This window comes from Paramisgurnus dabryanus, chromosome 23, assembly GCF_030506205.2.
Source record: "Paramisgurnus dabryanus chromosome 23, PD_genome_1.1, whole genome shotgun sequence".
NCBI lineage: Eukaryota > Metazoa > Chordata > Actinopteri > Cypriniformes > Cobitidae > Paramisgurnus > Paramisgurnus dabryanus.
In genome coordinates, this window is record NC_133359.1 from 5,604,681 (window position 1) to 5,631,800 (window position 27,120).

Here is a 27,120-nt window from a genome sequence, read left to right on the forward strand (position 1 = left end):
AAATAATGATGTTGGGATTTAATAAAGACGCGCAATGGATAATTAGCGCTGAAAAGGTGTGGTCTAGTTATATAAACAACGCCACGGCTTGGCGTCAAGACGACCCAACGCCACGGCTTGGCGTCAAGACGACCCAACGCCACGGCTTGGCGTCAAGACGACCCAACGCCACGGCTTGGCGTCAAGACGACCCAACGCCACGGCTTGGCGTCAAGACGACCCAACGCCACGGCTTGGCGTCAAGACGACCCAACGCCACGGCTTGGCGTCAAGACGACCCAACGCCACGGCTTGGCGTCAAGACGACCCAACGCCACGGCTTGGCGTCAAGACGACCCAACGCCACGGCTTGGCGTCAAGACGACCCAACGCCACGGCTTGGCGTCAAGACGACCCAACGCCACGGCTTGGCGTCAAGACGACCCAACGCCACGGCTTGGCGTCAAGACGACCCAACGCCACGGCTTGGCGTCAAGACGACCCAACGCCACGGCTTGGCGTCAAGACGACCCAACGCCACGGCTTGGCGTCAAGACGACCCAATGCCACGGCTTGGCGTCAAGACCCAACGTCACGGCTTGGCGTCAAATACCAGGGTCAGGCTAATGTCAAAAGTCAGATTGACGTCAAATCCCAACATCGGTCTGACTTAGCAGATAAACACTCGTAAAAACTCTCTTTCGGTAGAAATGTACCATTAAAATATATGACTCATCCTGCACTGTGCAGTTTTGCCCAATCAAATTCTCTCTAAAATAAGAATGTACTTCTCCCATAATACTATCTTTAGTGTATAAATATACTGCATATACCTCTTTTTTGTTTAGTTTCTGTTGCTCCTCCTCCTCTATCCTCCGTTCCTCCTCCTCACGTAATCGGCGACGCTCCTCTCTCTTCTTCTTCAGTTCTTCCAGCTCAGCATCGGCCTGATGCTGGCGAAATTGCTCCATTTTCATCTTCTCCAGATCAGTGTCCATGTCTTTCTTACTCCCAATGGCATGGCCTACACCTAAACTACTCCTGTATGAAACCGGAAGGGTGAAATAGATTTATGTGAATGAAAAACAGGGTCAAATATTATTTAAATATACACCGTCCATGTTTATTAACTATCTGATGCATATTGCTAAAAAAAAAAAATCAGTCTGGCAAGGTCTAATCTGAGTAGGCGGCTTCCAGTATCAATCTGCCTGGAAACAGTCATGGGATCAAATCTCTCAAGGTGCTATGTACGTATCAAGTTCACCAGAAAGACTTTATATGATACTTTGTTTTCAAGCTATGTCTGTGGTATAATTAGTACTTAATTTGTACAATGTTTTTCCTGTCTAAGCGGATGGTTCTTGGCAAAAATAAGACTGTACCACAGCCCAAACCTTATGCCAAAGGTCTGGCTACGTGAAACTAGATATGAACTAACTCCCTTAACAGCCTTTTGGAAATTTTTTGGCAAGACTTTTTGGCAGCTACAATATTAGGTCATGTCTATGACATAAGCATCTATATTTAACTATTCATTTACTTTTCCAGTTATAATGTTAATCAAACTTTTTGCACCAAAAACAGCTGGACCATTTTCCAGCTTGTCTGCGATTCTGTATTTGTAACTGTAACTTTAAGACTTTATGTAAATTTTGATTGGCTAACCTCAACTTGTTAAGTAAGACATTTAAGATTTACATTTTTGCATTTGGCAGACACTTTTATCCAACACACAACTAAAGCACATAAACATCAGCATTGAGCATTAAAACCCTTCAAATAAGGATTGGTATGGGTTTTATACCAAAAAACAGATACAGTAAGTGGTGCAAGAGGAAATAATGCAAACATCTTAATGGTCTGTGTTTATTGGGCCAAATTTCTTTTCTCAGATTTGTTTACTTTGTTTTGTGATGACTTGCATAGAGAAACAATTTACCTAGGAGATCTATTGGTTTTGAGCATCAGTGATGTCACTTCCTCAACAGCTGCTTCTCCATTGCCATTAGGCATCTTTTCTTGCTGTAGGAAGACCTTTGATGTGTATGACACTTTCACCTCCTTCCTCTCTTCTTTCATCTGTAAATGGTGGTATTATTTCAGACACATGAATATGTTATTCAATACTGTATTTTAGGAAAGGTATAATTTCTCAAACTACCTTGTTCTCCATGGGTGGTTTTGGTTCCTCTTGTTTTCTTTTGATATCTCTGATATCTTCATGCCATTCCTCTGATCTCTGACTGCTCGGCCTCTCACTGATCTCCATTTGTCTCTCGCTGCTTCTCATTGGTCTTTTCTCCTCCGCTTCTTCCACCTCCTGCTCTCTGTCCTGGGTTTGGTGATGCTGTATTGAGGTGGTGAAGCTGGTCTTCTCGCTTTGTCTTGTTTTAATTCCTCTGTCTAATTCATCTTGCGACTCTGCACGGCCGTTCTCTTCCGTTCTGGCTCGTGTTCTTCTGTCCAGCTTTTGGGTCCAGTCGCTAAAGCCCTCATCTTCGTCGAGAGTCGTAGGAATTCTGGGTTTGAGGTCACCTTCATAGCTGCAAAACAAAACATGTAAGATTATAAAAACAAAGGATTTTTGTGGCATGTGGTTAAATATCTAGGCTGGTAATTTTCACCACAAGGGCTGTAGTTGGTTATGTTAAAAATCACCTACAGTTTTTTCAAGACTAAAGCCCTACCTACTTGAATGGAAATAGACAGGTATCTTTTAATTCACGTGCTAAAATCACAATTAAACAATTTTTTTCTGACCAACAATTTAAGCTAACATCAACAGTACCATAACTTTTATTTCTTAAGCTCAAATTGCACCCTTTTTCGAGGTCGTTTCAGCTACTGAGCATCTGCACAGGTTGGCAAATGCCTCACTTGACTCTCTCACACAGCCTCACCCAGAGCGTCATCATCTGTCTTTATCGAATGATGATTGGTTCTTTTTACAAAAGGCGGGCTTATGTTGCCAGAGCAGCCATACAGAGCGTTGCATTTGGGCTTTATTATTATTATTTATTTATTATTTTTAAAAACAATGTACAATTAACAAAAAATGACAAATTATAACATTAACAACAAGAGTACAAAAAAAAATTGTATTTGTGCTTGCCAAAAAAACAACAAGCTGATAACGTCAAAATACCGCGAGAGCGATACGAAAAATCATAAATAGAAGTCTAATTTCGAATCGCCCTCGCGGTACTTTGACGTCATCCGCCTGTCATCGTTTGCTGAAGACGTTACAGCACGCCAGTAGGGCAAGATAGCGCCGTTGTCAGTCAGAAGTGTACGATTTCTTTTTGTTTAGCCTAAAACGGAATATTTGTTGCACCAACCGACGAAGAGTCAAGCCTGGGCTTTGAATGCCGTCAGAGACGAAAACCCAAAGAGGAATTTGTTAATGTGCATCTGTCCATACTAGTGAGGGGAAAGAATGGCAGCCATTCGTATTTACAGTGACCTCATCAAAGGTAACCTTACTGTACGTAAACACTGGATATAACCATTGTATTTTTATCCATAAATCATATCTTTGCGTCATTTTCTTACCTGGATTGTAGTCCTCTGGCCAACAACTAAGTTACAGTGATTGTTTACACTACCTGCTAAAGTTAGCTAAAGAGAAATCATGTGAAAATGCAAAAGTAATGTGAAGAGTGAAAATCCAATGTTTGTAAATCCTTTTGCACCTTTATTAGATCATTTGCTGTACAAAGAGTAAGTTACATGTCATCAGACAAATCTGTATTGTAAATATAAAAATTCAATACTAGGATATAATATTAATATAATCATGGCAAGCATTTTTTTCACGAAATAAGTTACATAGCCAAACATAGCCAAAGTGTAGGGCATTAATCTGACTGTTTTTAGTGACTAAAATATGGAATCGGTTGCTGTGTATCATCGTGACAAAAACTTGTAGTTATTGTTCATACCTTTATTTTTCATCTGTTAAAAGGTCCCAATGTAAACTACTGCTTTCTTGCCCTCCAAGGTGGTCCACGTGGGTCAGTAATGCTAAGGTAACTTTTATTTTTCATTTACTATAAGTTTCTTGTTTTTATATTATCCTCTTTCTTTTTTGGCCCATTTCTATGAAAACTAGACTGTCATCTCTAGTTTAATATGATACCTGGTCAGGCTAATTGACTAAATATCTTATAGGGGCGGTTTCCCAAAACAGGGCTTATTCTAGTCCCAGACTAAAATGCACGTTTGAGCTGCTTTAATTTAAAAACACTTTGTCCTGTTTAATTTTAACATATATCGGTGACATTGTTTTGTCTTAAGATGCACACCTGTAGTCTTTAGGGTGTAAGGTATGCTTGTAAAAACTTCTTAAATAGCCTAATATAAATAAGACCTAGTCCTGTATTAATTTAAAGCTATCGTCTACGATTTCAAAGATTGTTCATTATTAATAACCTCGTTTATATGCTGGTTATGGTTCTACAGTAACATCCTAACAATATAAAGAGAAAAAAGAATTTAAAAAATCCATTCAGTCTATTGGGTGTATGGTAGCAGATAAGTTGACCAATGTAAACTGTCCGGCCGGACAGCTTACATTGGTTAACTGCTCTCATCCAATCCCTGCTACATTTGAAAATCCACCTCGTGCTCGCGTCTCCACCCCATCGCACACCACCCCGCCCCTCTCCTGCCTGCGACATGAAATTTGTGTCAGTGTATGGTAGCTAGCGAAGCAGCAACATAGATTAGATAGATTAGATTCAACTTTATTGTCACTGCACATGTAGGTACAAGGCAACGAAATGCAGTTAGCATCTAACCAGAAGTGCAATAAGCAGTAAGTACAGAATAAAGGTCTATAATATGTAAGTCTCTTACTGTGGGTGATGCGGAGTCGTAACTCATCCATTTTGTTCACCAGTGACCGCACATTAGCGAGGAAAATGCTGGGTAAAGAGAGCCGGAGCGGTGTTAGCTTTAGCTTGGCTCTTAGACCTCCGCGCTTCCCCCGCCTTTGTTTACGATCTCGACGCCGCCTGCGAGCACTTCCGCCCGGCCGGGTAGAGTGCGAAGCCTCGGTTGTTCTAGCGTTCTAGAGTCGAAGATTGGTGATAAAACTGCTGGTAAAGTCCTCACCGATACCCAAAAGCTCCTGTCGGGTGTATGATGTTAAAGCAAAGCTGTTCAGTACGAACAGACCCGAGATGAGCAGGAATAATACTGCAAAATTGCAAAAACTGGAGAGACGCTCCGCCATTGACTGTTGGAGGAAGCTTCTGGGAGATTTGGGGCTGAAAACCGACGCCGACACGGCAGACTTTTGTTGAACAGGTACGCATTTATTTATACTTTGTATTGTGTGAGTCTGACAACATGCTGTCGGTCGGCATCGGAATGTTAGCCGTTTAGCATCGCGTATCACGGGTCAAAATAATTATATTTATAAAGTCATTTCTTGAAGCTCAGGAGGGGAAACGTATGCCAAACGTTGTTGTGAAAGTAAATAACGTCAATTACAATCATAATTGTAATTGTACATTCCTTCAAGGCTTTATGTGTTTACTGCTCGGTAAATCTCTGTTCTGATGTTTACTACCAGTGATCACAGCTTGAATGAGTGACTTTGTTCAGGTGGTTCCCCGGGGGGAGGGATCAGGTAGCACAGAGGGGCGGGATGAGTTTTTTAAAACTTACTAACCGTCTCAGGCTTTCTCTACCGATTTTCAACATCGTACACTACAGCTTTAAACCCTGTTCTTTAAACCCAGGAAACTATCATGATACAATGTCTTCTCATCAGAACTGAATTGAATAAACTGTAGTAAATTTGATACATAAAAACTGTGTTAACCATTTGCTAAGTAAAAATATCATGTGAACATCAATGTACAAACAACCATTCATATTATAGGGCGAGTCGTTCATTTATCTTATTAAGAAACCTGCACTAATACCAACTGAACACCTCCTATTAATTGCAGAAAATTATGGATTATTAAGTGGTTTTTACTAAAGCAGAGATTAGGGATGCTTAACGATTAATCACGATTAATCGTTAGCAGAATAAAAGTTTTTGTTTACATCATATATGTGTGTGAACTGTGTATAATAACTTTGTATAAATAAATGCACACACATGCATGTATATGTTTTAGAAATGTGTATATACATTTGTATATTTATGTTTAATTTATATTATATATAAATATAAATACTTATTACACGGCTCTCTGGAATGCTTGATTCTGATTGGTCAGTTGAGACATTTGCAGGTTCGTTCTTTTCGAATAATAACCGCTCCAAAATAATAACGCATAGCCGGTGCTACTTTTACGAGTAAGATCGCTCCGCGCCAATAAAGATCAATAAAGATTACTGTCTGTTTGGCGCCATCTTGTGACAAACACTGGACAACCACGACAAGACACAGAGAGCTTACTGAGACTGAACTTGACAAAATAGAGCATGACAGCTACGAAGCCAACACACAAAAAAATACAGAATGGGCATTAAAACTTCTCAAAGACTGGCTAAAAGAGAAAAAAATGGAGACAGACAAGTATGAAGCAGAGGATCTTAATAAGGAATTACGATCATTTTATGCATCTGTGCAAAGTTTCGCGGAAGGATAAAAATGTTAATTTAAAACAAATATGCCAATAAAATGTTTCAAATTCATATTCATGTCCAGTTTTTTTTCTTATGTGACAAGTAGCCGTGTAATAAGCGGGATAATGTAGAGTCAGCCGGTAGTTATCGGGAAATAAGCCCCTTCAGTGTGATACAAGACCCTCCGCTTCGCGTCGGGTCCTGATCACACTGTCGGGGCTTATTTCCCGATAACTACCGGCTGCCTCTACATTATCCCTTACTTAATATATATAAAAAAAATTCTTAAAATTATACATGAATGTGTTCATATTTATATATATATACATATTTATTATACACAGTTTACACACATATGTGATGTAAACAAAAACTTTTATTCTGCTAATGATTAATCACGATTAATTGTTTAGCATCCCTAGCAGAGATCTAAGCAAGCAATTTAACCCAGCACAGGATATCCATTACTTTATGGTGGTGACGCTAGACTCTTTTACAAGACTGAGAGCCAGACCCACACAAAGATATTCATAAGGTACCTGGGTGAGTTAACAGTCAGCCAGGCATGAACCACATGGGCCCACACACCTGTATTGCTGTTTCTATGACCAGAGAAACTATGCGCTGATGTCACGGTGCCAACCTATTAACACGAAAGCCGACATCAAACACGCTTAGAAAACAGATGTTTAAGATGCGTGTGAGGATTTATGTGCTGTTTGTTGCTGTTTTCTTTCATTCGCTAAGGGCAACCAGACGTGATATTAACAGAGATGAAACGAAAGTAACTTAATATCACTTTATCTCACAAACAAGATATGCGTTGCGTGATTTCGGCACAATATTACAATCTGCCAGAGGTAGGCCTGGAAAAGCAACACTTGCTCAACCAATGATGTAATGATCTGTTTGTCTAAACCAGAGGTTCTCAAACCTCTTTGTTTAGGGTTCATCCCTTCACAGCAACACCTCACATTGTTTTCTGTTTACTGAAAAGCCCTGAATTAAAATCTATTTAGATGACCCAGAAGCTGCCCGAAAGGAATGCAGAGCACATGCCACATGATTATTAAACAGATTTTCAGCATAGCAAAACAACTGACACTCAACAATAAAACTGTACGGTTTATAAATCTGTTTAATGCACAGGTGTGTTGTCGTGTGAGATTAGTTTACCCATGCACAAACATTATTAAAGACCTTTTGCCAAGTTAAACACATCCAACACATTTCCATAAAGATTTATGTGTCTCTAAGCCGAGAGCGAACCTCACATATGATCATGGTGGATAATCACAGAGTGGCCCAGACGACTCTATTTCAAACAGCGGAGCTTAGAGCTGTGTTTAACTTTACACATATGAAATCTTTGATTAAAAGCAAAGCGCTCTGGTTTGGGACATGACATAAACCCGTTTCCAAAGGCATGCCCAGCTGAAATTCTTCGGATATTAGATCATGATGAGAGGGCAGCTGCACATGCTGCATATATTTGTATGTGCGTGTATATGTGTGGTTTGGATATACAGCGTGTAAGGGATACACTTTTTATTGAAATATTTAATTAAATGCTCATAAAATGACCAAATTATGTTTCGCTTTGATCAATATCAGCACGTTGGTGAAGGTTAGATTTTGAGTTTTTGTCTAAGTATGAAACAACTTTGATTATTCACTTTCTATAAATAAATAAACAATAAATATAAAATTTTAAGTTCTAAGCTGGTGTTTTATTACAAACATTGCCTGTATTCTGTGTATTTAAAGTGCACCCATTTCTTTACTAAAAAACAACATTATTTTGTGTATTTGGTATCATACAATGTGTTTGCGTGATTTATGGTTCAAAAAACACATTATTTACATTTCTGTAGCTTCAGATATCCTGCCTTCCTCAAATACTCAGATTTTGTACAAAACTCATCGATTTGAAAAGCTCTGTGTTCCTGATTGGCAAGCTAATCTGTACAATGTGATTGGTCTAAATACCTCTGACGTCAGTCGGAATGTGATGCTCCTTACCGTGTTTGAAAGCTCAAAATAAAAAAGCACACCAAAGCTTTACACCGGCGGCCGGCGCATGTTTTCAATTGTTTCCAATGAAAGCTCTGCGTTTTTCAAATAAGCCAGCAACTAGCGGTTTTCTTCCGCGCTGAAATTCGGCACCCGGCGGTTTTGAGAGTTGAAAAATATTCAACTTTGGTAGAAAAGCTCCGCTCGTCAATGTCGGTTCTCACATGGCCGTCCAATCACAGTGGAGGAGGGGCGGGACAAGTATCACAGCAACCAACCGTCTCACAGCTGATGTATCAGAGTTACCAAAGCGCTTAGCTGAAGAAAGCTGGCACTCGACATTGTCCAGGCGTTTTCAGCCGCGATTAAAGTTTTGGTGTGCATAGCCCCTTACAGGCTGAAGGTTCGGAGCGGGAGGAATTATGATAATGTCGGTCTTTAGGACATCACCAATCCCAGGAAGTAAACTATTGCTTACAATCTGTGTGTTTGTTGTAGTCCAAGAAAAGAGATTTAGATTGGAAACGTTAACTCGTGTCATTGTTTACTTTGGGTTATGTACCTTTTGCATATTGTTAACCAACCTGATCTCAAGAATTTCCGTGTTATAGTCACGGAATATTTTGCTAATTTATCCGTGTCATTGTCACGGATCCCCACATAATCCCCACCATACCATGGACTTTCTTTTCCATGTCAGTTTCACGTATTGGTTACTCAATTGTTTTTCCTATTTTCTTGCCATTGTTGCCTGGGTTTGGTGTTAGAACGACTTTGTTACATAAAATGACATCCTAACCCAAACCCAACTCTAACCCTAACGTCAGATGACAATTGTCTAAATTTCAGAAAAAAATAGTATAAACAAACCAATAATTAAAGTGACTTCCTAACCCATACCACAAATCTAACTCCAAACCCATACTAATAGCACACTTCAATAAACTTATTTTTGTAAGGGTAGGCATCACGTGAAGAACAGAAACAGGGCATTTACACTTACAGGCCAGATTCAGGTGGGATCACGCTGTCCTCGGGCGACCCGGCGGATCCAGACAGGCTGTTTTGATTGCGGAAAGCTTCCCGGGCCCGACGTCGTCTTTCCCTTTCGATCTCTTCGGCATCTTCGATACTCCGCTGGGCCGTCACTCTGTAAGAAAATGCGTGAACAAGTGCTTTTGTTAAACAAAGATGATAATTTTTCTTTCTTGACTCGTACTGTATGAAAACTATGCTCAAATGATAAACGACCCCAAGCACAGTAGAGAGTTACTAGCTGTGATACATAGAAGCTCTTGAAAGATGCCTCCAACAATAGTTTGTTTAGTCCCATGGTTGGGATTTGGAGCCAGGGAAACATCTGCTCTGGCATTCGACACCGTCAGTGATTATATGATGAAGATCTTGGACCCATGATGTAACCACACACTCGAGACACTAAAGCATTGTTGCGTTTATTTAGCCCATAAACCCATGCAAACTCTGACACTATGTATATACTCTTCAAGTGCATGCATTTGTTGGAAAATTAAATGTGTTAGTTTCCTTTGACACGGCCATAAACTATTCATAACAAGCCAGCAAAATAATTACTTTTACTTTATTGGGAAGCTGTATATTCTAACACTAAGCCTTGCTAATTTCTAACAAATGCTAAAAGCATTTGCATCAACTTTGCTTGTCCCGAAGCCTAAGTGGTCCGCATTATGGATTATGGTCTTTAAGTTTGGATTTTGGGTCAATTAGAAGTGTATGCAGGTCCCTTTAAAGAATGCTAGGTCCATCACAGAGGTCTCAAGCTGTTACAACAGCTTCACAATAGCCGTAAAAGCAAACGTTGACATGATATTTTGGTCAACACAATAAAGATAAAGACTCCTGACAGAGCCACAATGGGTTTAACAGCCTGGCGACATAGATAATTCCTTCCTTAGATTCCACAAACCAATTGTTTATTTTCTAAAGGGTAACGCGACTATGTTAAACATATGTATTGTATAGATTAACACTGGGATTGGCTATATGAATGTGAAATTATAAACACTACAAATGTCATAATTTTACTCTGAGGCCTATTTTGTTTACATCACAATACATGACGTCAAAAGGTTGCAATAAAAATCCGTTTTATGCATATTTTCTAATTTTTATATTTTTTCGGCTTCTTTTATTAAAAGGAGAGTCTACTTTTTTTGAAAATAAGCAAATTTTCCAGCTCCCCTAGAGTTAAACATTTGATTTTTACCATTTTGAAGGCGGTACCACTTTTAGCATAGCTTAACATAATCCATTGATTCTGATTAGACCATTAGCATCGCGCTCAAAAATGACCAAAGTTTCAATATTTTTTCCTATTTAAAATTTGACTCTTTTGTTGTTTACATCTTGTACTAAATTAAAAGTTGCGATTTTCTAGGCCTACATAGGAACTATACTCTCATTCCACGTAATAATTAAGGAATTTGCTGCCGTACCATGGCAGCAGGAGGCGCAACGATATTACGCAGTGCTCAAAAATAGTCCCCTGCTATTGAAAGTAAGCCAGGGGATTTATGCTAAGCTAAGCTAAAAGTGGTACAGCCAAACCTGGAGATCGGCTGAATAGATTCCAAAATGGTAAAGATCCAAGTTTTTAACTTTAGGGAAGCTGAAAAATCTGCTACAGTAACTACCCAGACAAAGGAAAATCCAGCCTTCACTCATAGTGCAATTGATGACCAAACCACATCTTGAAACTACACATACTTAGAGAGAGCTTCCTGTGCCTCTCATTATTATATGCTGTTAATCACCCAGGAATGACTTCATTTATTGGCAGAAGCCTCTTGAATGATGTCAATCTTGCCTATGATATCATTCCACGTCTGATTTTTTACCATTATCAGTCGGGTTATGCAGCCCACTTTTCCTTCATGTGGTGCAGAAATGCCGTTCCCAAAAGTTCATGGAAGTGAAAACAGATTTTTAGATTTGGTAAGTGTATTGTTAAACACGGGCTGACCAAATTTTTCTTGAATAGTCTGTCTTAAATTCGTCCTATTTCACCTCCCCTGACACCGTGTTGACTATACTTTCACGGCCTGGTGCCCAGAGGCAGAAAGGATTTGGAGGGGTTGACAGTTTGGGAAATGTTTTTCCCTATTGTTGCCTGCCCTAATTTACCACGGCCATGTCTGGTCTTGCAGGGTCTGGGCTGAGTTAGATGGGTCAGTCGTATAAATGGGTCATGTGGAGATTGACCTCTGACCTGGGTTTCACTTTCCAATTTGTAACCCTATTTAGCAAAGTACCAGCTGATAAGTATAATGTGTCTATTGTTTGAGACATGCACTTTGAAGTGTTTCATCTTCAACGTATTGAAATTGTACTTTTCATGCTAATTGTCTTAGGCTTCATTTACATTTAGTGACTAAACATCATTCATTTTCATTAACAGTTGACATTTTTATTATCGCCATAATCAACATTGACCATTGTAAAAGTTGGTTCAACTTTAAAATTGTTACCTGGTTGCCTTAAAAATATTAGTTGATGCAACAGTTTTTTTTTTTTAGTTAAAGAGCACATATTCCATTTCTAAAAAAACAATGTTATTTTGTAGGATGTAACGGTATCAAAAATTCACGGTACGGTAGTATTTCGGTAGGATGCCCACGGTACGGTAATTATTGAAACATTTACAAGAAGGAAAAAACATATGAAGACTTGGAAAAACTGCCATAAGTGTACATTAAACAAGACTGAACATTACAATGTACAAAGTTTAGTTTAGTGTAGTGTTTACAATTTTCATAAAAAGGACAAAAATAATTAGACCATGTAATAAAATAAAAAATAAAGTTTCAGTTTAGTTTGTCAACTTTAAACAACTCCCAATCAGTCAGGTTTTAAGAATTGAGTCACTCCCTCAATTGACCTAGTTTTTATTATTATTATTAATGCTAATGCTTGATACTCCTATGAAAGCAACAGTTGTGATTGTAGAATCAAGAAAAGATTATGGGTTTTAAGCGGGTCAATTCCTGAAAACAAAAACAACCCAGTAAAAATGAAAATAGCAGCTTACTTATTGTAGCCTGATTGTAGCTGGACTTAGAGCTGAGGTCAGCTCACTCAATGCAGGGGCGCGTTTCCCAATCGGAAGTCTGCAGCCTCCATTGGTCGCATTTGCAGGCTGCATACGTCATGAAGACCGTCTTATTTCAGAATATTAATATTTTTCAAGTTGACAATTATTCTTATTAATTGTCTATTGTTGTAACACACTAACATGACTTGCGAATGTAATACTCCGTTAACTTAAATACACCAGGCATGTAATGACGGATGCAGCCTGCATATGCGATCTAAGGAGGCTGCTTTCTAATTGAGAAACGGCACATACTCTCCTCATTCACGGATTTACTCACACTCGTTTTTTGTATGTCCATCACATTTTGTCCTTTCTCGTTTCTTGTCACAGCGAACGCGAACTTATTCCACACATCAGATTAAAAATCCGCGTTTCTTTTGCTTCCGCCATTGTCGCTCCACTTGTAGAGCGGCATCAGAGTGGCACGCGTGGGATTATGGGAATTGTAGTTCCCGCGTCCCTCCACTCGCTGCACTTGGCCGGAAAAAAACTACACGTGTTGCCCGGAAGACCTAATATTTTACCGAATCACGTGACCACGGTTGTACCGAAATTTTTTATACCGCAATACCACGAAATTTATAATACCGTTACATCCCTATTATTTTGTGTATTTAGTATAATACAATGTGTGGTTTATGGTTAAAAAAAACCCACATTATTTTCTACATACCGTACATTTTTGTAGCTCCAGATTTCACTTTCTTCCTAAAACGCACGGATTTGAAAAGCGCTGTGTCCCTGATTGGCCATCTAATCTGTACGTTGTAACATGTTTGAAAGATAACTTACAGGCGAGAGGAATTATGATAATGTCGGTCTTGTCTACATCACCAATCCCAGGAAGTAAACTGTTGCCTACAATCTGTGTGTTTGTTGTAGTCCAAGAAAAGAGATTTGCGTTGGAGACGATAACTCGCATCATCTTTTACTTTGGGGTTTGTACCTTTTGCATATCGTTAACATGTACTAATAAACACTTACACACCAAAGGAAATGTAAAATCGTGAATCAGACAATATGTGCTCTTTAATATCAAAATAACTCAAAAGGTTAACTTTCTTTTATAAGTTGAACCAACACATCTTTTTTGGGAATGTCTTAGAGACTCCACAAAGTCTACTTTTATGCAAATAAGCAAGTGATGTGGAAACTTTATTTAACTTTATTTATTATGACTCAACTTGTATACTTAAATGTTCCGATTTCTTTGTATGAACTCAATATTTGGCTTGATGGCTACATTTGGTGGAAATTTTGTGTCAATAGTCCACGTAGAAATCCCCTTACTGATTAAAATGCTGATGTGTCAAAAACTTATTTTTCCCACTATGTGTTAGGGCTGGGCGATAATTCGATAACGATAATTTTACCGATATAAACTTTTTCGATAAAGCGATAAGGACAGTTCGATAAGTGATCGATAATGTTTAAGCACTGTGCGTAATGTTGCGCGAGCACTTCCGGATGCGGCACGCGCTCTTGGTTTACAATCACAGTGACAGTCAGACTTGAAGCAGTGGAAGATGAGGCAAGTTATTCATTTATTAGTAGAGACCTATGATTTTCGCGATGCGGATAACGCGGACGGAATCACGGAATCCAAATGCGCGGAAACATTTTCTTGTGTGTAATGTTGGACGCGCAAACAGGGTTCGTCAAACATAGCAGACACAGGTGCGTGCAGTATACTTTACTTTCATTCAGCGTCCGCCTTGCGCACGCACACGTCCGCCCAGCTTTAAAAGTATATTTACAGGACATTCACAAATTCAGGAAACTGAGGAAAAGCAGCAGATCCACCACTGCAGTGAATATAGTGTTTGGGTATGTGCGCTCCCACAGCAAAGTGACACCCTTGACATCCATTTATCAGCGTGTATAGCTCGTATATGTATAACACACGCGTGATCACTGAACTAAGTTTTCTTTCTTGTTTAAGTGAACATAAACAGCTGTTACTCAGTATATTGAAACTTAAAGCAGTCTGTCTTGGGTCTTAAAGTGACAGTAGTCTGCTGCTTTTGTGTCAGAAATGTGTTGATTTCATAACAAATAGATTTACATTTAATACAGATGCATTAAAACAAGATTTTAGTTTTTGTATTTGTCATGTTCTGAATAAAAAGTAGTTTAAAACCATTATTAACTGTCTGGTTTTTACAATTTTCATTCAGGAGCAAAAATCTGCCTTTAAATTTGACAGGAGTAAAGATTTGTTATTTATCATGATAATTATCGATATCGACTGATATGGAAAACATTTTCTCGATAATTTTTTGAGTCATATCGCCCAGCCCTACTATGTGTATATATATATATATATATATATATGAATTCAATCTCAAAGAAACATGCAAAGAAGACGATAAAAGTGTCTGCCAATTGCGTAATGTGCCAAGCTTTTTACCTGAATATCTCACTATGGGATTATAACCTGCTGTGCCACCTTGCTCCCTTCAACTGTTTACTGATCCTCTATGTATGAAAGAACAAATCGTTGTTTTTAATTGAAACCATATAAATGTTTTCTTTTGTTCTCCTTTGTTCATGTTTACAAAGAAACAAATGTTGGTATTTGAGATGTGAATAACGGATGTTGTTATTTCCTCTTCGCGCTCTTTAAATCTGTATTGAAGGGCGGTCGTGGGGTTTACAGACTCTTTCAGCCAGATGAAGTCATCACAACAAGACAGATTTTCGCAGTAAAGGAGAGTTATTGTCCCGGACAAAGACAGTATCCTCCTGCAGTCAGTGTGTGTGGCCGCATAAGATTCCCAGCATTCCCTGAACGACTGAAGGAATTTCAAAGCATTGATCAAAGCTGTGGAAAGTGTGTCATGAGGACGGTGATCTATAATTATGTCGTTTTATCAGAGAGTGCCAGAGCAGATTTATGTCTTTACACACTTTAAAAAACAAAACCGTTTCCCGCATAAACATTCACCAAAACGTTGGTGTATTAACATGCTATACTTTTATAAATGCTTTCCAAATTAATTATATGTTGCTGAAATGCATTGAATCATTTTTCAATACATTACACACAAAAAATCTTGGTTGTTTCGTCTCATGTTTGGGTGAACTATATGGACATAAACTATTGCAGTTACCCAGAGACTTTGACTAACATCTGGTCCACATAAAAAGACACACAACACCAAATAAAAAGGACTCTTGTACATAACAGCAAAAAAGTTTACTCTTCCGTGCTCCCTAAATCGGTGAACCTTGAAAGAGCGCTCCACCACGGGAACTGTAAAGTTTATTCCCCCTTTCAGTCAAACAGCTAAACCTGCATTCCTGCAGCTCTTATCAGAGTATCGTAAACAGAGGAGCGGCTTACGTAAAGTCCCTAGATTAGAGGGTCACGGTTTTGACCACAATGAGAGATGCTATTTATTCAGCCTAAAAATGAAAGCATGAATTTACTGAGCAATTCCCTTACCCAATCTGTTTTCATTGTTTTCTCTGACATTTGGGTATTTGTTTGTCATTAGATGTAGGAAATTGCAAATTTTACAGCCCGCCAAATCTGAAACAGATTGTTGAATCCTCCTGAGAGTTTAACAGATGTTTTTTTATTCACAGTAAACTTGTGTTAAATAGCATTTTGTTTGTGTCACAGTCCAGCGGACCTATCATTTGCCCCTTGCCACATATTGTGCTTTAGGGACACTGGGACAGTTTCATTCTAGAGACCATCTTATTGGACAAAAGTTTGTATGGCACTCTTAAACGGATAGTTGAAATAATTAAATTCTGTCATCATTAACTTACCTTCATGTTGTTCTAGACCTGTATGAGTTTTTTTATTTTGATGAAAACAGAAGATTATGTTATTATGCTGTGCTGTATCGTGAATAAGTAACGGCTGAAGGGCGTTGTTAGGCACGACGGGAAGCGGAGTGCCTGCAACCCCTTCAGCCGTTACTTATTCACAATACAGCACTTGCCTCAGGTTCCTTATTGCTTTTATAAAATGGTTACCTAACAATATTAAAGTAAAACAAATTGTGATGCACCGATGTATCGGCCGCCGATATTTATCGGCCGATTTTTTATGAATTTGAAACCATCGGCAATAGCACGAGAAAGGCCGATACCGATTGTTTATTAATTAACTGCATAAAGAAATCCATTATATGTAAAAAAAAATTAGTTAATGTTGTTAATAAAATAAATGCTGAATAGCAAAAACCACCTTTGAAGGTTGTCATGCTGTCTTTTTATATTTGTTTTAGCTTAATTTGTGCCTCTCTTATTATGTTGGTCAGTTGAATGTTAATTAGATCAAATCCATGTTCAGTAAAAATAATTTGATGCAGAAATAAACTAGCTAATAGACCAACTGTATAGTATTGTATACAAGTGTTTAATATCGGTATCGGCCAGAAGTTGTCTGTTAAAATAAGTATCGGTATCGGCCAAAAAAATCCTATCGGTGCATCCCTAAAAAAAAATATGAGTGCAACTTTCATAAAGTTAAATCAATAAAAAGCATTCCTTCCACTAGAAAAAATTGTCCCTGACCATGAACAAAAATGTGTTCAAAAAAGCACACAGCTGCCATAACTATTGACTGCCATAGTATGAAAACAAATATTATGGACATATTGTGATAAATTATGAAGAAGATTTTTTGATAAATGATGGTTGTCTGTACCCATTGAATTCTATCATATTTGTTTTTCCTACTATGGATGTCAATGGGTACGACAGCTGTGTGCTTACCATCTTTATCAAAATATCTTCTTTTGTGTTCTTCAGAAAAAAGAAATTTATACAGGTTTAAAACAACATGAGCGTGAGAACATGATGACAGAATTTTCATTTTAAGGTGAACTATCCCTTTAAAAATAAAGGTTTCTAAAAGGTTCTTTGTCATTGACATCCAGAGACCCTATTTAGTACATTTTTGTTTTTTAAAGCATACATACATATGTTCTAGAGTTACAGATGAGTCAACTATTTTTAGGGTCTGTTTTCATGAAAGAAAAAGACTGTAAATTTGTAATTTAAGGAGTGCAACCATACAGCAGACACACTTGAGATACAAATTTTGACTTCATTATGTCTCGGCACTGTCAGACAAATGGTCAAAATACAGTATGTACACTGTAAAAAGTGAAAAGTTGGATCAAAAAGTTTTTTTTTGGTGTTACCAATTTTGAAGTAATTTTTTAGTCCAACTTTTTACGGTGTACCCCAGCTGTCACAGCGGTACCCTTTCAAAAACTACAGCTTTGGACTAATGCTGCGTTCACACCAGCCACGGTAGAGGCGTCAAGCATGAGTGATTTCAATGTTAAATCAATGTGAAGACACGTTGACGCCGAGGGGCAACCTTCCGATCTCTCTAATAAAGCCAATACGGAAGTGATTTAAACTGCAATTCCTCGACTGGCCGCTTGAGGCTGGTGTTAAAATGCCCAACTTTACAGTAGAAAATAATATGTTTACAGACTGGTACAAAAAGTGTTTTTGGCCTATATAGCTAATTTTGCCCTGCATGACAACTGTGAGGGGAGTGAATTTCTTTGTAACTCATCCGTTTAAATTATATTAAGGCTTACACTTCTGCATAATTAAGGGCGTGGCCACTTGAGTGAGGGGTGAACGGCCACTGCTGTCAGTAGAATTGTGGTAAGTTGGCGTAGTTTGAGCACCCAGCCACCTCAGCTTCACCCATGTCCCGCCTCTTTACACATTTTCGGTTATCCACGAGTGATTCGCGGTGATGCACGGCCAAGATGGCGACGGCAGGTAACGCCTACTTTAAGCTTCAAAAACGATCTTCACAAACCAATGGGTGATGTCACGGACACTACGTCCATATTTTTTTTACAGTCTATGGTTGTCTGGAGGTCTTGTGGCATGAATGAGGCGTTTGGCATGGTAGATGTGATTCCGCCTCATGGCCCAAATTGAGCGTTGCCGCCAGAAACACGCGAGTTGAAAAATTCGAACTTTGGCGGAAAAACGCGCCCGCTGTTAACCAATCAGGAGCTTGCTCTAGTTGTGACATGATTACAGGAAGCAAGCAGAGTCGCAGAAGCCCCTCCCATGACATGAATTACCACGTGAATGTCTCAATGACTAGAATTTCAAGTGCGGCCTTCACGTGCGAATAAACTCAAAATGTTCAAGCAGCAAACTAGACGCGGTAGACGCGAATTTGACACCTCAAACAGGGCTGGTGTGAACCCACGGTTAAAGGGATATTTCACCCAAAAATTTAAATTCTGTCACCATTTACTCATCATTTAGGAAAAAAACGAATTCTATGGAACTGAATGGGGTCCACGAACAGTTTAAATATAAACATTTCTCAAAATATCTTCCTATGTGTTCATCAAAACAAAGACATGTATACAAGGTTAGGGTGTGAGTAAATGATGACAGAATTGTCATTTTTGGGTAAACTATCCCTTTAAAGAGTTCATATTACTGTAGTACCTCAGATGTACATACTTGTAGCAAATAGTACGTATTGGTACCTCAAAGGTACATACTGTACTGATACCAAATGTATACATATCTGTACCTTAATTGTACATATTATAACTTTTTTTTTAAAGGGTACTGCCCAAGCGACAGCTGGGGTACATATTTTGACCATTTTTTCTAACATTGTACGTATGAAGATAAGATAGGAAAGGAAATGTTGAATCACTTCTCCAGCTGATATTACAAGCGCACACTCAGCATTTTTATCCACACACCTACTTGTCCTTGCTTAAGGTATTTAATGGGAAATAAATAACTTATTTTAACTTTGGGCTAATATCCTTATATAGTACGATCTACACTTTACTGTAAGAGTCATTGCAACACAGTGTTTTTGTAACCTGTAATGGTTTTCAAAACCATTCAAGTGTATACAAAACATTGTATACACAGAAATCTATTCGACATATCCGGTATGTGTTTTTGCAAACGGCACAGCACTGACACTAAATCCATTATTAGAGAAAGCGTCTGGATGAGTGTGAGAAAAGCTGTTTGTTGGCAACATTGAAAAGCTTAGGGAAATCTGTCATTATTGTAACCTGTTTGACAAAGCATACACCTGATCCACCTGAAATCCTGTCTGTACTGAAAACAATACAGTAACAGTGTGCACATCCTGAGAGCTTACTGTATTGTTTTATCACCTTCGTATTGTTCATATGCATTTGATTTGCTATTCCATGAATACCCGAGTCATTTTCTTGATGAATGCTTGAAGGGACATGGATATGTTTATGGTTAAACATTTACACTGCATTTGGCAGAATGCGAGATACAGTGCAGGTATACACTACAGTATTTATTTACTCTTTATACAATACATTTTAGCCTGCGTGTTTCTGGGAACAAACCAATGACCTTGTTGTTAGAAGTGATAGGCTCTGCATGGTAAAATACTAGACATTTTGTTTTTAAAGTATTTAGTAATTTAATTAGTTTACAGCCCCTTTACCGATCCTATCAATCTAAATTACTGCAACAAAGGTCATTAGGTTAATAATGGGTCCCATATGCCCTAAAACGATCCCTTATCCCCCCACCACAATCCCATAGCACCTCTGGAAAAAACAATAAACTCTCAACTGGAACCCTGACCACATTTCTGATCTTAAAGTCACACTAAACTACACATGACGTAGTTTCTCTATTAAAACAGCAAGGTGTGATGTGAAAAATGTGTTAATTTGTTAATAACTGTGTTATGTACTGTGTTAAAAATGTATATTGCATTTTTATTGTACTGTATATAAGTATATTTAAATATGTAATGTTACTGGTACATTTAAAGGTTTCTTAAACCGTAGGTCAGAAAAATTGTCAGAAAATGGTCCCTATAGCTTTAAAAAGGTCCTTATATTTACCGTTAAGTACAGATATGTATACATTTGGTACCAAAATGTACCTTTGAGGTAGTAATATAAACTCTAGAAATGATTTTTCTGAACATTTTGTCTGACAGTGTACACTAACTTACCTTATTCATCATTAAAGACTCAATATTTGCCACCATAAAAGTTCAACCAAAACTTTTGTATAATTTTACAGTGTCTTTATACTTACAGATAACAGTATAGTATGCATACTGTAATCATGCAACCAACCTTAACCCTAACCCTATAGTAACTCTAGTAAGTGTTTTATAAAGAAACTTTCAGATATATATACATGCTTTTGATACGTTTGTATCACTGTATTAATATAGAGACTACATTGAATACTGCATTTGTAGGCAAAAGTTCAAACTGCATTTAAAATAAACTAAATAAAAACACAATAAAAATTATTCAAATACCTTAAAACAAATAATGACTAAGATACACATTTTATAAATTAATCCTAAAATCTTCATGATGAATTAAAAGTTCATTCATTTATGTTTATGTCAACGAGACAGACCATGTGCTACAACAAAAGATACATTTTGTGCAAAAATATAAATATATAATAATATGAATTACATTTTCTCAAAACAAGAATCCCCTATAGACAATAGATCAACATCATCTTCGCATCATCACACCTGAGAAGCCGGCTTTAACCTTTAAATTCAAGTTTACAAAACAATTCTCACCTCAGTAGGTTTTGCAGACCCTGTTTGCTGGAGTTTCGTCTCACCATTGCACTTGACATTGTTGTTTCTTTTGTGGAATTCTGGGAAGTTTTGTAATCCGACGAATGTGATTCACAAAGATCCCTTGCACACGTTCGCACCCTTCCTCAGACGCTCAGCTTTTGAGAAAAGATCCACGCGACAGTCGCTTCTGTTTCACACACACGCTTTAGTCACACACTTTTCCCTCCTCTCTCTTTTCTCCTCCCTCTTTCTTTTTTCCTGCATGTGGTTCTCATTGAGCGAGCTCAGACCATCTTTTCCCCTCCTTTCCTTCTTTTTTCAGGCTCATGTGGCCATCCCAGGGGAAAATGTAAGTTGATACCCGACCCCATGCTATGAATCCAGACCCCCACAAACCCCCATCCCGAACCCAGAACTCAACAATTCTTTGCCATTGTTTACACAGGCAACAGAGCTCACCTAAAAACACCTACAAACAAACAACTGGAAATGTTATTACGAATTGTTTGTTTCATAAGAAGGAAAAGTCATAAAAGAGATCTCTCTGATATCTTAATTGTTTTTCCTTGACAGCAGTGATATTAAATGCAAAACAAATAGAGAGGCCCAAGTCTTCTGCTTCTCGCATTTTTCTAATAAAAAAAAACCCTTAGTCATTTTACATGTGTCTGCGAGTGTTGTCAAGAAAAGTTATTTGAATTTCTGAGAAATTATTTGAACTCAAACACCATAAACAAGATGTAATCTGAACTACCATATGCTTTCTACATTATCTTAATAGCGCGCAAACTCTACTGATGACAGAAATTGCATCATGTGCAATCTTTAAGCGGACCCTCGCATATGCATAAAAAGTGGACCGACCTTGGGCCTTAGTTTAGCTGTCGGGTCAGACAAGAAATGTTAGTTGTTTTTAAATACATGTAATTTAAGTAATTTAAAATTATGAAAAAAACTGTATTTTTGTATCACAAAAAAGTCCTGGTATTTTACGGTATTTTACGGTATTTTTCCGGCACCCCAGCTGATGGAATTGTAACGTTTTTTTACATTTTTTTTTTACAGTGTATATTACGGAGCCCCTAAGGGGACATGGAGAAAAAATTAAATAAAGTTTAGTTTCGCATGCGCACATGAAACTATCACGTTTAGTTTTGCTTGCGCACGTGAACTATCCAAAGTTTCACGTGCGGACGCGAAACTAGACTTTAAAAAAAATTCTGCACATGAAGTGAGTACGCGAAAGTTTCACGTGAGCACGCGAAAGTTTCACGTGAGCACGCGAAAGTTTCACGTGAGCACGCGAAAGTTTCACGTGAGCACGCGAAAGTTTCACGTGAGCACGCGAAAGTTTCACGTGAGCACGCGAAAGTTTCACGTGAGCACGCGAAAGTTTCACGTGAGCACGCGAAAGTTTCACGTGAGCACGCGAAACTAAACTTTAGATTTTTTTTTACTCCAATGTCATCTTAGGGGCTCAGTAGTATATAAAGTAACTTCTATTTTATGTTTCAAACCGAGATGGCGATACCCAGCAAACACAGAACATTCCCATAATAACGTACCAAATAATAACGTTATGGAAATGTTTTTTTTTTTAGGTTTTATCTTTTGCAATCATAAAATAACGATCCCACTATGTTGCAGGGTGGTTATTTCCTAATAACGTTAGGAGAACATCAGGATAACATTAGAACAACGTTTTACTAACCTAAATACCGTTCTGTTTTTGTAAAGAAAAGTTTCCTGGATAACTAAAAACAAACACTGAAAAATAAAGTTCTGGGAATGTAAGGGGAACTTTCTGGGAACCAAAAATTGTTATCTGGGCAGGGAGGCAAAGGTTATGGATTGCAGCTTTAAATGAACTGGGAATAAGGTTATAAAAAATAAAGAAAAATACAAAAAAGAGCGACCATATATATATACTTTACCTGCCATTGGTAAACAAACAGAGAGTCCTGTCCCAAAATCACATCATCGGTCAAGCCAATGTTGTTGAGTCAGGCTGGTCGGGCTGTGCAAATAAACAGAGCAAATCTGAAAGTGCCACCGTCAATCTACAAACGGGTTACTTAGTAGTTCAAACTGCCGAATGGGAAAATATTTATAAATAGAAAATCACCTTTAAAGGAATAGTTCACCCAAATCATACTTTATTCATGCCATCCCAGATGTTTATCGTGAAGACTTCATTTGGACAACTTTTAAGGCGATTTTCTCAATCAAAACCTTTTTTGCACCCTCAGGTTTTCAAATAGTTGTATCTCAGCCAAATATGGTCCTATCCTACCAATTTCAAAACATTGAACTTTATGTCTGCTTTTGTGGTCCAGGGTCACATAAATGTCTTATTTACAGTACATAACGATATATTTGTCACTGAAAATGATTCATATGTAGTATGACAAGAGTAAATTTAGGGTAAACTAGTCCTTTAACTGTCAGGCAACCAAACCAAAATGACATTTTTCAATTGGTTTACACACACGTTTCTATAGCAACATATATTTATACTATTCCTGATGCCATTTACTCCCTAATTCACCACACACACAGCCATCTACCCAAGTAGCCACATTGTTAACTGTGTTACTATGGTAAACTACACACTGCTCAGGCCAACGAAGCTGTTATGGTCGTACTCCAGACAATAAAGGCACTCAGTTCATGCTGTCCTCAGCACTTTACTGGGCCTTGTATAACAAGACTGCTCCTCACTTCAACACCACCGGCCCACACAGAAAAAGGGGAATTTGAGAGAGACTTCCTTTTCAAGCCTTTCAGTATTGTTAGATGACGGTGTTTCTGTTTGAGTTTCTATTTGAGACCTACAGTAGTTGCGTAGTTGGATTTTGTTGATGTTTGACATTAAGTTTATGAGGAAACAAGCAAACTTTTCACCGGTCACCTGATGGAAAATCTGACCTAGGGTGGTCACTGTATTTTGAAGCATAGTACAATAACTGGTTCAACTTAACCACATTGGACGAGCAAAAGCTGGTCATACCAGTTAAAGGTGGTCAAGCTTGATTTTGAAACATTATTGCTAATCAACCAGCCATGTGGCTCACAGTAGATTTTATCTATGGTACCTTTTAAGCAACCTTTTAATACCCAATTGTGATACCAGTCTATATCCGTGTGGAAAGAATTAAAGCTGCAGTTTGTAATAAAAAAAAAAAATTGGCTACCTTACCACAATTAATAACAGTAGGCGTATAATAATAATTTATAAGTTGAGCTATTGGGTCGGAATTTGTTTTTTAGTATTACATTATAGTGTTGTGCCGATAGACGATAGTATCGTGTATCGACGATCGTCCGACATATCGCCAATGGCAAGCTTTCATGGCGATAGTCATGACGATAGTTGGCGAATGGTTGTTATTATTATCATCATCATAGTTTTGCATGCTTTTCCTCGCATGAGGGTTTGTGCGTCACTTTACGGTAAGAGCTTGTAGAGAGAGAGTTCCTTCTTGCACGCAGATGGACTTAATGTGCGCGTCTCGGACTCGTTCTAGCACCTAAATCCAGCGCGTGGATTAGCAGCTACGCTTCCCTCTGTCTCACATGCACGCGCTCTCGCATCTGTCCGAAGTCTAAACATAAACTGAAGTAGTAATCCTTATGTATTTGTGCGGTTTAATGCGTTTCATGAGAGCTGAGGCAAACTATTCCTTTTGTTTAAAATATAACCCGCTGCATATTGGCACCGCTCTCTCGTACGTGCAGAGAGCTGCGCTCTGTCTGAACTTGAAGTCAGATAGTAATCCTGTTTATGATATGCTTTTCAAGGAGTTTTAGCAATACATCCCTCGTGTTTAAAATATGATCGTGTTTCGCTGGACCAGTGTGTTTAAAAAGCACCTCTGAGAGCACCACTGCTTGACACGTGTAACCTTCTGCAACAGCACTAAACTCAAGCATTTAATTATTTTTATGTGCACTGCGTGTGTCTGCGCAGGTGCATGTTTTTACAGTCATTAAGTAATCGTGTTAAAAAATCAGGATTATGATTTTTCCTATAATTGAGCAGCCCTATCTCTGACATTTCCTTGCACTAGAGAGGTTGTTAGCGCGCAGAGGGTTAAAACCAGCGCGTGTCCTGTTCTCGCTCTCTGGTACGCAAAGAGCGTCTGGCTTTAATGACGCGCTCAGATTAATGCCATTAGTTTTAAGAAAGATGCATTCATGACGGTGTTGCTCTTGATCTTTTTTCCACCAATCAAGTCTTGTCATAAATGAACAAATAAATAAATGAGTAAACTACTGCCCCGCCCCCCGATACTATCGTGTATCGCCGATCTCACAGGCTGACGATAGGACGATCTCAAAATGGGGCATATCGCCCAACACTATTACATTAGTATATAAAGTTAGCTGCAATTTTATGTTTCAAACACAGATGGCGATAGTGAGGCAAACGTTATGGATTGCAACTTTAAATAAGTAAATTCTCTCGCACTTAAATCAAACTGTTTTTAAAACAATAAATACACCAGTAATTTAACATGGTTGATGCTTACTATGAGAAATGTGTTTTGTGTGATCCTAAAATGCTTTCATTTTGTTACATGGGTTAGGGTCATATACATTGTCAAAACAGGCGACGACTCAGAAACTTACTGGTCTAGACGGATGATTCAACTGATACTGTGTTTGTGAGTTAGTCACAAAGACAGCACATACAAACAAAATCACACCCGATACCCAGATAGCAAAAATAATAGATTTGAATCAGTGTTAAATTGGATATTAACATTATTTTAATCTTAAATCAATTATCTTTATTATCCAGGTTTCAATTGTGATTTTATTCGTATGTGCTGTCTATTTTATTTGTATGTGCTGATGGACAGATTTCTACTGAAAGCAAATATTACAACTGCTTCCAGGATGTTCTGAGCTAGAAACATGTCAATATTGTCACCAGAAAATCCAAGACCACATCTGTATACTGGCTCATAATTATCATAAACTATAAATCATAGTATGTGAAGCATGAAATGATGACGAATAACGTTCATAGGCAGACAGTACATTTGGCAGCCCTTTCTCACATCTGTGAGGTTAAATATCAATGATGCATTAGTGTCAGTGTGTGAAGGAAATGCATAGTGGGATAAAAATAAACAAGATGAACACATGGCAAAAGCGAGGAACTTTAAAGGAATAGTTCACCGAAAAATGCCCCCGCCCTCAAAATATGTGCTTAAAATAATCCCCTGGGGTTGTATGGTTTACTTTTATGATGGATGGATCACCTTTTTGGAGCTTTTAACTTATTTAGTCGCCTGAGGAGAGGCAAGAAGACTTTTTGCTAGTTATGCTAGGTTTATGACCAATTAGCAACGTATGTTAGCTATTAAAGACATCAGTCATTAGCATGTTTTATTACGTTTTATTAAATTAAATCTTTGGTGTCCCCAGTGCTCCCAGAGTACATATGTGATGTTTTAACTCAAAATATCATATAATTTATTATAACAATTGCCACTTTGTAGGTGTTTGCCAAAATGTGTTGGATGTTTCCTGTTAAATGCTAAATGGCAGTGCCGTGGTTGGATTGTGCAGGTAGGGGGGGGGGGGGGGTATTATTATAATAAGATCCCCTTCTCACATCACAAGGGGAGCCAAATTTTCAATGGCCTATTTTTTCACATGCTTGCAGAGAATGGTTAACTAAGTTACTACGTGGATCTTTTTCACATTTTCTAGGTTGATAGATGCACTGGGGACACAATTATAGCACTTAAACATGGAAAAGTCAGATTTTCCTTAAATGTCCTCTTTAAACTTTTTTAAAAAGTTT

General features: G+C 38.2%; 1 protein-coding gene across 2 annotated transcripts in view; it reads right to left on the reverse strand.

Moving 5' to 3' along the window:
• The window catches only part of lsp1a (lymphocyte specific protein 1 a), a 44,344-nt gene extending 22,844 nt beyond the window's left edge, over positions 1–21,500 (reverse strand). Inside the window, exons 1-5 of one of the 2 annotated variants that reach the window (XM_065292205.2) lie at positions 21,300–21,500; positions 9,587–9,733; positions 2,144–2,525; positions 1,922–2,061; positions 813–1,017 (exon numbers count right to left, since the gene is read on the reverse strand). In XM_065292205.2, coding sequence (XP_065148277.1) covers positions 813–1,017; positions 1,922–2,061; positions 2,144–2,525; positions 9,587–9,733; positions 21,300–21,358 — 933 coding nt within the window. In that variant the 5' untranslated portion in view covers positions 21,359–21,500. Of the gene's footprint in view, positions 1–812; positions 1,021–1,921; positions 2,062–2,143; positions 2,526–9,586; positions 9,734–21,299 lie in introns of both variants that reach the window. The other variant, XM_065292204.2, reaches the window with a different exon arrangement.
• Positions 21,501–27,120: the final 5,620 nt, after the last annotated feature.